This window comes from Phaseolus vulgaris, chromosome 1 (assembly GCF_051622355.1).
Source record: "Phaseolus vulgaris cultivar YP4 chromosome 1, ASM5162235v1, whole genome shotgun sequence".
NCBI classification, from domain to species: Eukaryota; Viridiplantae; Streptophyta; class Magnoliopsida; order Fabales; family Fabaceae; genus Phaseolus; species Phaseolus vulgaris.
The window spans coordinates 1,013,428-1,027,506 of record NC_143498.1 but is presented as its reverse complement, the minus strand read 5'-3'; the positions used below and the strand labels follow the sequence as shown (position 1 = coordinate 1,027,506).

At 33.9% G+C, this 14,079-nt stretch overlaps 1 protein-coding gene across 1 annotated transcript; it reads right to left on the bottom strand.

Annotated features, from left to right (window-relative positions):
• Window positions 1-505: 505 nt before the first annotated feature.
• Window positions 506-10,420, bottom strand: LOC150029450 (uncharacterized). Its single transcript, XM_090303487.1, has 16 exons — window positions 10,082-10,420; window positions 9,783-9,827; window positions 9,435-9,475; window positions 9,243-9,324; window positions 7,343-7,387; window positions 6,915-6,971; window positions 5,162-5,221; window positions 4,946-5,073; window positions 4,250-4,517; window positions 4,092-4,158; window positions 3,354-3,424; window positions 3,194-3,283; window positions 2,457-2,565; window positions 1,968-2,059; window positions 1,306-1,411; window positions 506-843 (listed from the first exon to the last, which is right to left on the bottom strand). The coding sequence occupies exons 1-16, from the start codon at window positions 10,205-10,207 to the stop codon at window positions 731-733; spliced, it is 1,500 nt and encodes a 499-aa protein (XP_090159613.1). The 5' UTR covers window positions 10,208-10,420; the 3' UTR covers window positions 506-730.
• Window positions 10,421-14,079: the final 3,659 nt, after the last annotated feature.

The following is a 14,079-nucleotide window of genomic DNA, read 5'->3' as shown; positions in this document are numbered from 1 at the left end:
TCGGCAGTAGAGAATCGATCACCAACCATGAGTTTGTACTGTTCAAAGTCTCGGCCTCTCGGCCAAGTCTTCTGAGGTCTCCGCCCCTCGGTCGTCTCGGCCAACTCGTGTAAGGTCTCGGCCATACCGGTACACTTGCCCCCCAGGCTCAAGGGCAGATGTGTCCGGTGAGTCATCTAAAAATTCAAAATATTTTATGCTCGTGAAGGTTGCAAACAAATAATAGGTGAGTCATTTGTTCCATGTTCTCAATAAAATATTTGTGCCAGGTTCTTTAAAATTAATAAACCAAGTCTCTTTCATCACCTTTGAGAATACTCGTTGATAATTAATTTACTGTTTTTCCTTATCTTCCTTTTCTTATTACTAACCATGAATATTTTCAATATCCTACCAATCCTTAATCGAAATACTTTGTTGATACTAATATTCACATTCACTGATAACAACCTTTGATAATTATTGCTCTAAGAAATAAAATCAGATGGCCACAAAACCAGAAAAATAAAAATAAAAAGCAATTAACTTACTAACTCACGAAGTTACATTTTTCAGACAACTATTCTAACGGATGATACAAGTTAATGGGCTTACATTAAAATATATCAATAAGCCAATGAAATGAGGCTCAAGACAACAGACTTTTCCATTCTCTCGATGATATCAAACTATCACAAAAATACTTCCATTTGTTTTGGTTGGGATGTGAGGAGAGGAAATTACATGATCTTCACTCAGTTTTAGAAGTATTGGTTGGTGCATCACCAACTTCGGCAGAAGAGGTGTCCATATCATTCAGACCTAATTCTTCATTTTGTTCCCATGACCTCTCGTAGTCCTCAACTGGAGAAATACCAATTGCAAAACAGAAAACCACAAAACATGAATATATTTACATGAAAAACTATGCACCATATTTAAACACAGCATTAAACAATCAGAATCATATTTACACATACAGCACATTAGACCGATTCATCACAAATCCAATTATGCAGGCTACTCAGGGCACACTGTAAAGCAAAAGGTTGAAACACGAGTCCCAACAAGGGGAAATGTCTGAAATAAACCTACTTCTGTTTGTTTGTTTATTTACATGATGGTCTATACTGGACTCGGGATCCCCAGCAACTCCGATAGTTGAATCGAATAAGATATTTTAAGGAACAAAAAATTGATGTTTCAACTTTCCATATGTATAGAAAAAGAATTGGCATCATGGAAATGGAATTCAGAATTTCAACTCAGAAAATGTGAACTTTATCTGCTCAAAGTATAGCTTGATGTCTGAGTTGGAAATCTTACAAGCTAATTGATTGTCCTCTTTCAGATCATCAGTTGCAGGTGCTACAAAAGAATTGGCTAATGCATCATCAAGAATTAGAGTCCAAGGTTCTTCCAAGCTAAGAAGCTGCATACAATGAAAGAATGCAGATAAAAAAAGTGGGATCCAAGACCTTGAACCAATAAGTTTAAATAGGTTAAGTCAAATCAAAGCCTTCAAATTCAAAGACACAAAGACCGATGCAGTCTATTAGTTGCTGGTATTAAAGAGGCATAATGTAGCCCAAAAGTAGCATGGAATATGACCACAGGTCTTTGTTGCTCAAAGTGACCCTTCTTGTTACAATGCATTTGGTTAAAATTCCGTGAACCCTATTCTCTTTGTCGTCCATTTCTTTTTTACTAAATTTTTCAAAGTGAGGTGTCGAAAGAGGTACAAAACGGGACAACATATCCTCCTAAAAGAGAACAAGAAATAAAGACAAGATTATTTTAGAAATACAAAAGAATATACAATGCCTGAAGTTATGTATTGCTCCTCTTCCCTCTTTTCCCAGTCAGCCACAAAACATTGTGTAAAGAATAAATATAAAAAATTGCAATAATAACCTGATAAATAGAATTATATAATAAACATATATGGAGAAATTTAAACCAACTCTCATAAAATAGTCACGTATTACCTTGTTTAGCCTTGCTTTAAAGTCTATCCACTTGCTTCTACTATTTTCATCAAGACTGTCTCCAAAAGTAAAGCCATGGACCCTCTCAAGGCCTGTACATACAAATCACATAAAATTATATTCTACATTGATACATTCTAGCAAAAATAAATAGATTATATTAAAAATTAAATCACACCACGGGATCAGGAACATCATAAACATGACAAAAGAGAACAGTTTAAACTCCACCCATCCAAAACAGATACAAATTTGGCATTTAGAAGACTTTTAAAACATATTTGAGATAGATTATTTGGAATGAAAGAAATAAATAATGATGCTCAAGTGGTTGAAAATTGAAAGATCTATTGAAAAGAAAAATGTTTTCATCATTTTGTTACAATTGAAGCTGAACAAAGTGTATGGGTACTACGATGTCCTTTCCTTCCTCCTGTCTCATTAGGATGCTGCCTATATAGTTTGTGTGACTGATAGAAGGATACTTACTTTCACTAATTCTTGTAATTAAACCTTCAACAGTTGTAACTATTCCTCCAAGGGTTCCGCTTGCCAGCTCCAAGTCAACTTCCGGAACTTTTACACTTGCAGTATCAGACTAATCAAACCAAACTACTCAGTCAATAGATATAAAATGTATAGATCTCAGATTGCATAAAATAATGTTTAAATGGTCAGGCCTATATGGGTACCATCAGGACATATTTCACAGGTTAACTTAGCAAGACTGTGTGTGTATCATTACAACTTTTGATATATCATTGAAAACAGTACATGTTGGTGTTAACGTTTCTAGGTTATCTCTTGATGAAAAAATCATTTCAGGCTTCTAAAAACCCCAAAATGCGAATTTGATTCCTTAAAATGCTATAGCTTCATGCAAGGGAGATGTCAAAATAAATTGCAAAACTTTAAAGTGGCACTGAAAGAGTACTCATGATTAGTTTTTATCCTTAGTTACTTTACACTTTCTGCAAAACAGGTTTGGAAGCTTACATTTTTCCCTACATTTGAGTAGCTCAATAACCAAAGTCCAAACTACCTTCTTTTCTAATGAGATTTCTTTTACTGATCCCAATTTGTAGTAATTACATACTAGAAACAAGAAAAAATATATGCTCTCTAAATGCAAGGATAAACTACAAGATCCATGATTCATCACTAAACATATACAAATTAAGAAACTGATGGGTTGAAATTAGTTAAGATCACAAAGAATTACAGACCTTTATTACATCACGGCTCAGGTCATTGACATTTTTCACAGAAAGAGTAATTATTTTTCCTTTTTCAGGAATTCGTCCACCAGGTTTCAACTGCAAGATGGAAAATTAATGTTTATTCCAGCCCTAAAAAGACAGAGCTACACTCAAGAAATCAGCATACCTCAGAGTTGCGGTAGCCACAAGCATCACATGTGGATGCCATAACAATTACTTCTTGGAAGTAAGGAATATCTGTCCATTGTTAAGATCAACAGCTTGTGGAAGAAATGCCGGAAATTGCTAAGCAATAATATAGAATATAAAATTGGCACATGGCATATTTTGAAGAGTATGACCGTTATCAAGCAAGCAAATAAATATTATCTAGTTTTTACCCTATCAGCAATCAGAATACATGCAACACTGTAGACAGATGTTTCATTTGAAATTAATGTTGTGTAGCTAGCATAAATCCATAGTCAAGTTTCTGAAATTTGAAAGTAGATCATGTTCAGGATTTTTAATAGAACACATGGTTATCCAAAAACTATTCAGCACCAAGTAGATGACACTAAGCTTCAAGTTTCAACTGAAATACATGAAACATAGAATCACAACGGAAGTTGAAATAAAGAAAAACTATCCCCTATTTTATGTAATTTCACTTTTTGCAGATCAAAAAGGTGCTAAAGCTCCAAATTTCAACTGAAATACAAACATGGAATAAAAAAAAATAAGCCCCAATAGTTTATATAATTTTATTTTACCCCACAAAGCTATGTACTCTTGCATACACAATATAAATCTTCTTTAACCCAATAAATTTTACATCGAGCTTAAAATGACAGAATCCTTCTAAAGAAATGTAACATAATCAAACAATATCCCAAGGGAAGTATGAAAAGTGCTAAGAGGATACTGGTGACAAACATTCGAGTCTCACAACTAGCAGCACAGGCACCACAAGTAGAAGGGAAAGTCATCACCTGTCAAAAAAAGGCAGCAACTTGACATTGAATAAACAAACACATAAGGCCAAAGCTCAGTACACAGAACTATATAGTTCAGCAATTGTACCTCTTCTGGTGCAGTATATCGAAACAAGGCTTCAGCAATTTCTGCACTGTTACTCTGTGCAATGGCACGATGGCCAGCTGTTGCCCCTACTGATCCATGTGGTTCTCTCCTCACTTGATCAGTAGTCACAGCTTCTCCGCCTCCCGGGGCATCAACATGAGTTCCTTCAGCCTGTGCAGAATCAACAAGGTATCCCAATGATGCTTGCTGCTCAGGAGTTCTCTCATAAAACTTGATCGTCAACGATGGATCAGATGATGGTGCAAACCTATTCAATGTGTTCTGCATTTACTTAAAATAGTACTAGCTAAAACATTGGACTAATATTACCAAGTACCAAATGAAGGTACAAGTTTGCCTCACCAACAAATACATGTTTGTCTTGACCAATTTAAAATAAGTTAAAAGGTACAATATGGTGTGATTCATAAAAGAATGTATCCAATCCAAAGTCAAGCACAAGCACAATGTGACTAAATTTTAGCCCATACAGAGATCAGCACTTTACATACTAAACCACACTCCACTCTTGAGCAACAAATCCAGGAGGTTGCTAATTCATATGCTATCACTGAATACCTTTTGTCATTTACTTGTATGTGAGGATACCTTAGCCTCTATTGTTATAATCTCTTCTCTAATAAAAATACTTTTACTCATTTAAAAAAAATACTTCTACAAGGTATAATCTCTTACGGGTTTTCAATAAAGCTGTTTCCGACAGGATCATCAAGAATAAATGTGATGCATGATTCTCCTGTTGCACAGGCTCGCAGTTTCACCAAGAACTGATCAATTGCTCCAGCTGTCTCCGGAGCCACTTTCTAGAGGGTAGAAAGCATAACATTAATTAAGTTATTTAAAGAAGAATGCATGCATCAAATAAAAATATAGCGCAGAAACAAATAGTACTTTGCGTTCCTCTTGAAGGGCTTGAAGTTCATCAGTTGCTCTCATAAGTATCCCTTCCACCTATAATTACACAACAAAAGATATTGTTGAATCATTTGATTACAAATTTTCAACTGTTCAATGTTCATGAATTTTCACAAAAGAAAGTTAAGAGTTCTCTGATGCCCACGATTTACATTCCTTGTTGTTAGTAGGATATTAAATGTACTAGTAGAAGCTTCATGTTAGTAGGATATTAATGTACTACTAGAAGTTGTTAGAAGTTGTAGAAGATTCTAGATATCTCTTTGTAATAATTACTCTAGGGTTAAAGTTTTCTATATATAAAGGTTGATGTCTTGTTTCAATTAATATAATTGAATAAAAATCTTCTTTCATTCATATTATTTCATTTAAGTTAGTATTAGAGCTCACAATGTTGGGCCTATTTCTACGACCTTTCACTGTCACTGAAGTTTTTTGTGTTAATGTTTCATTATACTTACAAGGGAGACTAAGAAATTCTTACTATTTATCTTATCACGGCAACTCTACTAAATAATGATGATCTTCCTTCATCCTCTTCAATTGACAATGGAATGCCTGCATTACATGCTGAAATTGAACGTTTAAAATCTCTCATGGAGTCTATCAGTAAGCCACCTTGTGGTACTTGCTTCGTAACCATGACTGGTAAGAACTCTAATTCCTCTTTTGATGTTTCTTAAAATTTATGCAAGGACTCTTGAGTTCTAGACTTTGGTGCGACAGACCATATGACACCTCACTCATCTCTTTTAATGTCATGTGTTTCTTTTCCTGGTAATTACATTACTCTTGCCAATGGGACTCGTATCCCAATAGTTGGACATGGTAATATTTATCTTATGTTTCTAACTATCCGACTCTTCTTCAATATTATCCAATGGGGCATATCCCCCGTCTTCCCCTTCAGAGAAACTCTAGTCAAAGTTAAGTAATTATTCAAACTCAAAATCAAAGCTATCATGCAATTCATTCCCAACCCCGATTTGAATCTTCCCTTTGCCCCTCCTTGTTGGGGATGGAGTTGCAGCTAGACCTTTCTTAGAAGCATGAGAAGATCCAATGACAATACCACAACCACTTGATGGTTGCTTTCTTTTACTGGTTACTTGTCTTGTGTAAATTATTAGTTCTCCAACATCTAAAGCTTCATAAGCAGTTGCCTAATTTAGAGTGGAATCATCATCAAAAACCAACTCATTTCCCCCCTCTTCATTATCATTATCATCATCATCATCTACTTGCCCCACTAACCACTCATCAATGTTATCGATATTGAATAACGGATCATATCGGAGACCCCATAAATCCTTTATAAAGTTATAACAGAAACCATAACGGGTTATGGCGGAAGGTGTTGTGGCGGAGATAAAAAAAATGTATTGTGGATTGCAATAAGTATAATGTTTTAAATGGGTCAAAAATGGGCCCAAAAAAAACTAATTTTAGGTAGGTTTTGAACTCTTAATTAGGTTTAACAGCTCATGTAGCCGCAACACATTCAAATTTTATTTGAATAATTAAGGTTTTATTAGTAGATGATTATACACATGCGGAGTAAATTTAGCCATCTTAAATAGAAATACAATGTTGAGACTCGAGATTTTCACTGACAAATGAAATAATGGGTAACCCCCTGCCCTACCCAGAAAAAAAAATTGAACAAGCAAACTTGTCATTGCCAGGAATGGGAAACAACAAAGTAAATTGAAATATGTATTAGAAGTACCGTTGACAAACTACCACGTTGAGCCTCTGGTGGAATCTCAAAATCCAGTTCAGGTATCTGCACAATCATATACATATAAGGTTGCCTTTTGAATAAATTTATTACAAAGCAGACTATAAATTTTTAATAATAGAAGCAGATTAGTCATTAAAATTTATAAGCAACATCTTAAATTACTTCTTTCATAAAAATATCTATCTTTCTAACTATCTATGTAAACAAATAGACATACAGATAAATAGGTATGTAGGTATGTAGGTAGATAATATCAGCTCAACTAAGACTATGTGGCTTAGCCCTAGACTTCAAAGAGACAAGAACCAAGGTGTTAATGAACTAAAGAATTTTGAAGATTACAATCTAAATAGGAAATAGGGTACACAAGTTTATATAAATATGAAGAAAATAAACAAAACAAATTTGAGTACCTTAATGGTAGCAGATTCTGATTTAACCACTTGACGATTTAGCATCTACATTCATTAAACTTGTTAGACACTTGTATAAACAAATCATCATAACGGCAAACCACAAAGACAAGTTTACAAATCAAAATAAGATAATCCCAAATAATCATACATTCACCATAACAAGTATTAGAGATAATATTTTATTTCTTAATTATTTGATGTAGTTTAAACTTATTTAGTAGAAATGTATTATTGACAACCCGAGATGCTTTACTTTTGTAGTTGACTGTATTGTTTTATTGCCAAGTTTTTGTTTTAACAATTGTTTTATTATGGAGTTCAAATGTATAATTACTATGTTATTTATTGTTAATATTTTTTATGGTAAGTAAACTCTTACAAGTTTGAGTCAAGTTTACAAAAGCCTTCACAAGTTTCTATGAACTCTCAAGTTTTACAATCTTGATTGCATGCATTTTGCTTCAAATAGTTTTATATCATTACATGATAGATGTCCTTTACAATGCTAAACTCAATATTCTACCTAGGATAAGGAGATTAAAAACTCGTAAATTGGGGATCTTAACTTGGATGGTAAGATCCTATGGTTTTACATAAAATGCAAAACTATACATATATAGTGCATATGCATAAGAATATCATAAACAAAGAAAATAACCTCCAAAATCACTACATTAAAACAAAATTAGATTTAAAAGTTATAACTATAGTAAGTCAGGTATCCAAATAGTATAATCAGAAATGTGAGAAAGAAATTCTTAATTCTATTTGTTTATTAGTTGACTAGAAAATTATGTTGTTGAACTATCTTAGTATTTAGGTTTAGGATTTAACCTAACCACACAATTTTCCAAGTTTTATGCGGGATTTATACTTACCCACTCACCTACCATAATGAAGGTGCACGTGGCTGCAAATTATGGTGGGCAAGGATTGTCCTTAATTAATATGCATTTGAACCAACACCCCCTATGCCAAGGACTATAAGTCTGGAATTGGTCAATGTAGGTGACCCAACAATTGATTTAGGATTGCCTTTGTTACCATCATAGAGTTTGAGCATAGGGTCAAGCTCAATCCCACAAAATTAACTTCTATGGTAAGGATTACTAAACTGAAAATGTTGCTACAGCCAAAGGAAGGTGCAATAATAAAAGTTATAGGTGGCAATACTCTAAGGCAACAATGGAATGACAAAGAAAAGGTTGAACAGTCCAAGATGGAGAAGATCACGAATGGATTGGGAAGGGCTTCATAAATAAGAAGAAAGGGATTTTCCAGGGTGTGTTCAACTCATAGCATAGTATGATCCTACATGGTAAATATTGACTTCAACAACAATGGTCTTCTAGCTAAACATGGATGCAAAAGTATGAAAAACCATCCTTCAAACTAGGTCATTGTTAGGTTCCTAGACAGAAAAACCAGAATTCCCTCCCAAACACAGCAAGAAGAAAGAAAACTCTGTTTTATTACAATGCAGAACAGAACACCCAAAAGGGTTACAAAGGAGAATAGCTCCTTTCACACAGGTTTAATCCTCCTTTCACACAGGTTTAATCCTGTCAACTTCTTACAACAATTCAGATATCCCCTCCCCCACAGCAGGTTGGTCTTTATTTAAAGACCCCCTCACCACAACTAACTAACCCAACAACTAACTAACCCGCTTAACCCTTATTTTTAAATTTCCTTCTATGATACACCCTCCAAGTGCTGTCTTTATTTTCCTGCCTAACAGTCAGTCACTAGTGTCAAGAACCTCAGCATGGATGTTAACTGAATGGGAAGAAGATAGCTAATAGAGGCATTGGAGTACCTAGGCGCCATATATGTTTTCTTATGTTATATAAAATAATCATTTGGGGATGGGGAATTGAAATTTGAACAAACCAACCTTTTGCTCGCCTGATGGAATCTTCAAAGTGTAACAACAACCACGTGGTTGAATTTCACCAGCAAACTGTACTTCATTGTTCCTAACAGATAAAATCAATAATTATAAAAGAAAGAAAAATTAAGAGGAAGATCAAAGGAACTAATTATGTTCAACGCACACGGAGAGGGCATAGACTAAAGGGCCGTTTACCTCTCACCACAATGTGGACATTCAAAAGCTGATAACAAAATCTGCAGGAAAGGTAAATGTGACAATGAGTTATATTTCAGAAAACTAATGGACAGACAAAACAAAAGAAACAGCAGATAAAAATAATATGTATTACGATCCATTATGTAATTTGTGAATCAATAATGCTAATTCATTTAATTGAAATATGTAACAAATAACATCAGGGAGAAAAGTGAATGAGGCCTAAACATAAGGAAAGACAGAAATAAAGATGAAATTTAACTACATATATGATATATCCCAATACCTACTAACAGTAACCACTTGCCAATCACAAGAGCAAATGGAGCAATAGACAAGACATACCTTTCTGAAGTGGGGAATTAAAGTCAATAAAAATCTTGTAATCCCCTGACAAACATGACAGAAATTCAAGTCAGATGATAAAATTTAAATATTTTGGATGAAGATACAATATTAAGACTTAGGGTGAATTTGACTCATTTGTTGAGCGATAATAATGTTGCTTGTAAATAAAATAGTAAAAGAATGGAGAATTGAATCCCTGAATTAACCACGCCAAAGGTGCGCGAAAAAGTAGAAAGTGAATTCATTGAAAAGCCAAAGGAAAAGGAAAAGGTGGCGGAGAATGGGGAGAAGCTTACGTTTTCACCACATCGCATGCAAAGACTTTCGAGGCTGTAGAGAGGAGCATCACCGTCATCGGCTGAAACGGCCTCCACTACCGATCCTACATCCACGATTTGGTCGCTTTTCGCATTCCCTTCCATTACTCAATTCAACAAGTTTTACTGTGAGAACCTTCAATTTCAACCAGAGTGACTACAGTTCCTGAACCGATGCAAAAGAAGTAGAATGCTGATTTCTAGTAGCCTGTTTTGTGTTGGGGAAGACGCTGGAAGAAACTAGGGTACACGTCATCGGGTAAAGTTATTCTGGTCGGGTCATTGTATGGGTCCATTGCCCAAGTACTTGTTGGATTCAAAAAATCGAATTTATGCCGGACGAGGCATAAATAATTTTGATGCCGAACGAGACATAAATAATTCTGATTACATTAGTAATAAGATAATTTTGATGCCGAACGAGGCATAAATAATTCGGATTACATTAAAGTAATAAGATAATTCTGATGCCGAACGAGGCATAAATAATTCTGATTACATTAAATAAGATAACTCTGATGCCGAACGAGGCATAAATAATTCTGATTACATTAAAGTAATAAGATAATTCTGATGTTGAACGAGGCATAAATAATTCTGATTACATTAAAGTAATAAGATAATTCTGATGCCGAACGAGGCATAAATAATTCTGATTACATTATAGTAATAAGATAATTCTGATGCCGAACGAGGAATAAATAATTCTGATTACGTTAAAGTAATAAGATAATTCAGGTGCCGAACGAGGCATAGATAATTCTGATTACATTAAAGTAATAAGATAATTCTGATGCCGAACGAGGCATAAATAATTCTGATTACATTAAAGTAATAAGATAATTTTGACGCCGAACGAGGCATAAATAATTCAGAATAATTATGATGCCGAACGAGGCATAAATAATTTCGATTACGTTAAAGTACTAAGATAATTCTGATGCCGGACGAGGCATAAATAATTCTGATTACATTAAAGTAATAAGATAATTCTGATGCCGAACGAGACATAAATAATTCTGATTACATTAGTAAAAAGGTAATTCTGATGCCGAACGAGGCATAAATAATTCTGATTACATTAAAGTAATAAGATAATTCTGATACCGAAAGATAATTCTGATGCCGAACGAGGCATAAATAATTCTGATTACATTAAAGTAACAAGATAATTCTGATGCCCAACGAGGCATAAATAATTCTGATTACATAAAAGTAATAAGATAAATATGATGCCGAACGAGGCATAAATAATTCTGATTACATAAAAGTAATAAGATAACTCTGATGCCGAATGAGACATAAATAATTCTGATTACATTAAAGTAATAAGATAATTCTGATGCCGAACGAGGCATAAATAATTCTAATTACATTAAAGTAATAAGATAATTCTGATGCCGAACGAGACATAAATAATTCTGATTACATAAAAGTAATAAGATAACTCTGATGCCGAACGAGACATAAATAATTCTGATTACATTAAAGTAATAAGATAATTCTGATGCCGAACGAGGCATAAATAATTCTGATTACATTAAAGTAATAAGATAATTCTGATGCCGAACGAGACATAAATAATTCTGATTACATTAAAGTAATAAGATAATTTTGATGCCGAACGAGGCATAAATAATTCTGATAACATTAAAGTAATAAGATAATTCTGATGCCGAACGAGGCATAAATAATTCTGATTACGTTAAAGTAATAAGATAACTCTGATGCCGAACGAGGCATAAATAATTCTGATTACGTTAAAATAATGTACACGTCATCGGGTAAAGTTATTCTGGTCGGGTCATTGTATGGGTCCATTGCCCAAGTACTTGTTGGATTCAAAAAATCGAATTTACGCGGTTGACATTTAAACTGTTGGATGAGTTTTATTCAATCTAATGTGTTTAAAATAAATTGCATTTTACCTTGCAGGTTACTACGATGAATGTTTAATGTTATTTAATAAAAAAAAAACAAGTTATTTTTTAGCATTAGTTTTAATTGTTTTAGGTGAAAAAATATTTAATTTTGTTAATAGTATTTAATAAGAAAAAATTATTAAGAAGGTAAATAAGTTAGATTGGACAAATTCATCGACAACTTAAAAAAAAATCTATCACAACGTTTCTGTATTTTTATTTATCCAACCTAATCCAGTCTTTGTAACAACCCATCCGGTCTTTCTAACAACGTAACTTTTTTAAAAACAAAACAGAAACCCCAGCACATGCTGACGGCACTGCGTCCGGGGCCCTTTGCCGACAACCTGTGCATGCAGCCGGCCGACAGCCTGGACGAGCTGAGAAAGAGAGCTGCTAAGTACATGCAGCTGGAAGAGCTAAGAGAATTTCGTAACCAGGCCCGTGCCGAGGCCGGTGGGGAGAAAAACAAGGAAGAGAAGGATCGTCAGGGGCGGCCAGGTCAAAGGAACGACCGATCCGGTTCTCAAGGTATACACCTCTGACGACCGAGCGGGGGAGGATTCTGGACGAAGCCCTCAACGCTGAGCTAATCCCTCCCCCAAGGAAGGTGGCCAGCACAAATAACGCCGACCGGAGGAAGCAATGTCGGTACCACCAAAACACCGGACACTCAACCGACGAGTGTCAGGCCCTTAAGGAAAAGATCGAGGAACTTATCCAGGCTGGGCATCTCCGCCGTTTCGTCAGGAATGGCCGAGACCCTCCAGGCCGGGCGGATCCACCCAAGCGGACGAGGTCATAAAAAACTTTTCCAGCAGATACTATTGTGTTTCGGAAATAAAAATCCAAAAAATTCACAATACAAAAAAATGTTTCTAAAAAAAACTGAACATATTCTGCAGAAGGAGTTCGGAAAACATATTCTACAAAAGGAATGTATTCCATTTTATTTAAGGGCATTTTCTTCTTTTTTTATACTGAAATTGGGAAGTAATTTTAAAACGTTTCATTGTAATTCAGTGTGTTGATTTTGTACAAACTATCAGCAACTGGAAGGAGAAGACCATTAAGCTCCATATACATGCATTGATAATGTGGGGCGTGAAGAATTTGCTGGTAAAAGACTAAATCGAGATACCATACATTCCACGCTCTGCATAACCTTGCTAAGACTGGACTTATATATTAGCATGGTTATAATGTTTATAACTACTCCTCTTTTACGAGTACTGGATAATTTTCTTACAGAGCTGGAATTTATGGATTAGTTTTTTGTCGTTATTTTTCTCACAATACCAAATGACAACTAATACATTTTGAATGACAATTATTACAAAACAAAAGTTATAATTATAGATTTAAATAATGGAAATCTTTTTATTCCTACGTGAAAAACATTATATTTGGTTTAAATCACTTTTCATTAAAAGTATTAAAAAAATTAGAACATTAATTTTCCACCAATCATGAGTAGATAGGTATGAGTGAAAAGAGAGAAAAAAAACTTTTGCAGGAAAAAATAAATAAATTAAATACCTTAGGGAAATTATTATTTATCTTTTATGGTAATTTTCCTCTACTACTTAAGAGCAAACGAAAGTTATAGATAAAATTTGAATCCATAATTTTTATAACAAAATAATAAATTTATTTTCATACAAAATTTAAGAAAGAAAAATATAGATACAAAAATGAAATCAACTTCTTAATTTAAGATTAACTTATACAAACTTAAAAATTAATTAAATAAACCATGAGAGCTTTTTAGGTATAATTTAAAGTAATATAATTTTAAGTAAAAAAATTACTTCTATAATTTTTAAAATTTTAATCTTTCAACTATTTCTGTCTAAATAACATTTTATCATAAAATATTTTGATCTTTTTTATGAAGATAAGGTACCCGTTTCATTAAAAATAAATTATCATCTAAATATTCAAAATATTTTATGCTCGTGAAGGTTGCAAACAAATAATAGGTGAGTCATTTGTTCCATGTTCTCAATAAAATATTTGTGCCAGGTTCTTTAAAATTAATAAACCAAGTCTCTT

Bases quoted from the DNA above. Each gene is read 5' to 3' on its own strand.
- LOC150029450 (XM_090303487.1), bottom strand. From the start codon at position 10,207: ATGGAAGGGAATGCGAAAAGCGACCAAATCGTGGATGTAGGATCGGTA. The intron at 9,828-10,081 runs GTAAGCTTCTCC...CATGTTTGTCAG, and splicing joins GCATGCGATGTGGTGAAAAC to GGGATTACAAGATTTTTATT. The intron at 2,060-2,456 runs GTAAGTATCCTT...TTGTATGTACAG, and splicing joins AATTACAAGAATTAGTGAAA to GCCTTGAGAGGGTCCATGGC.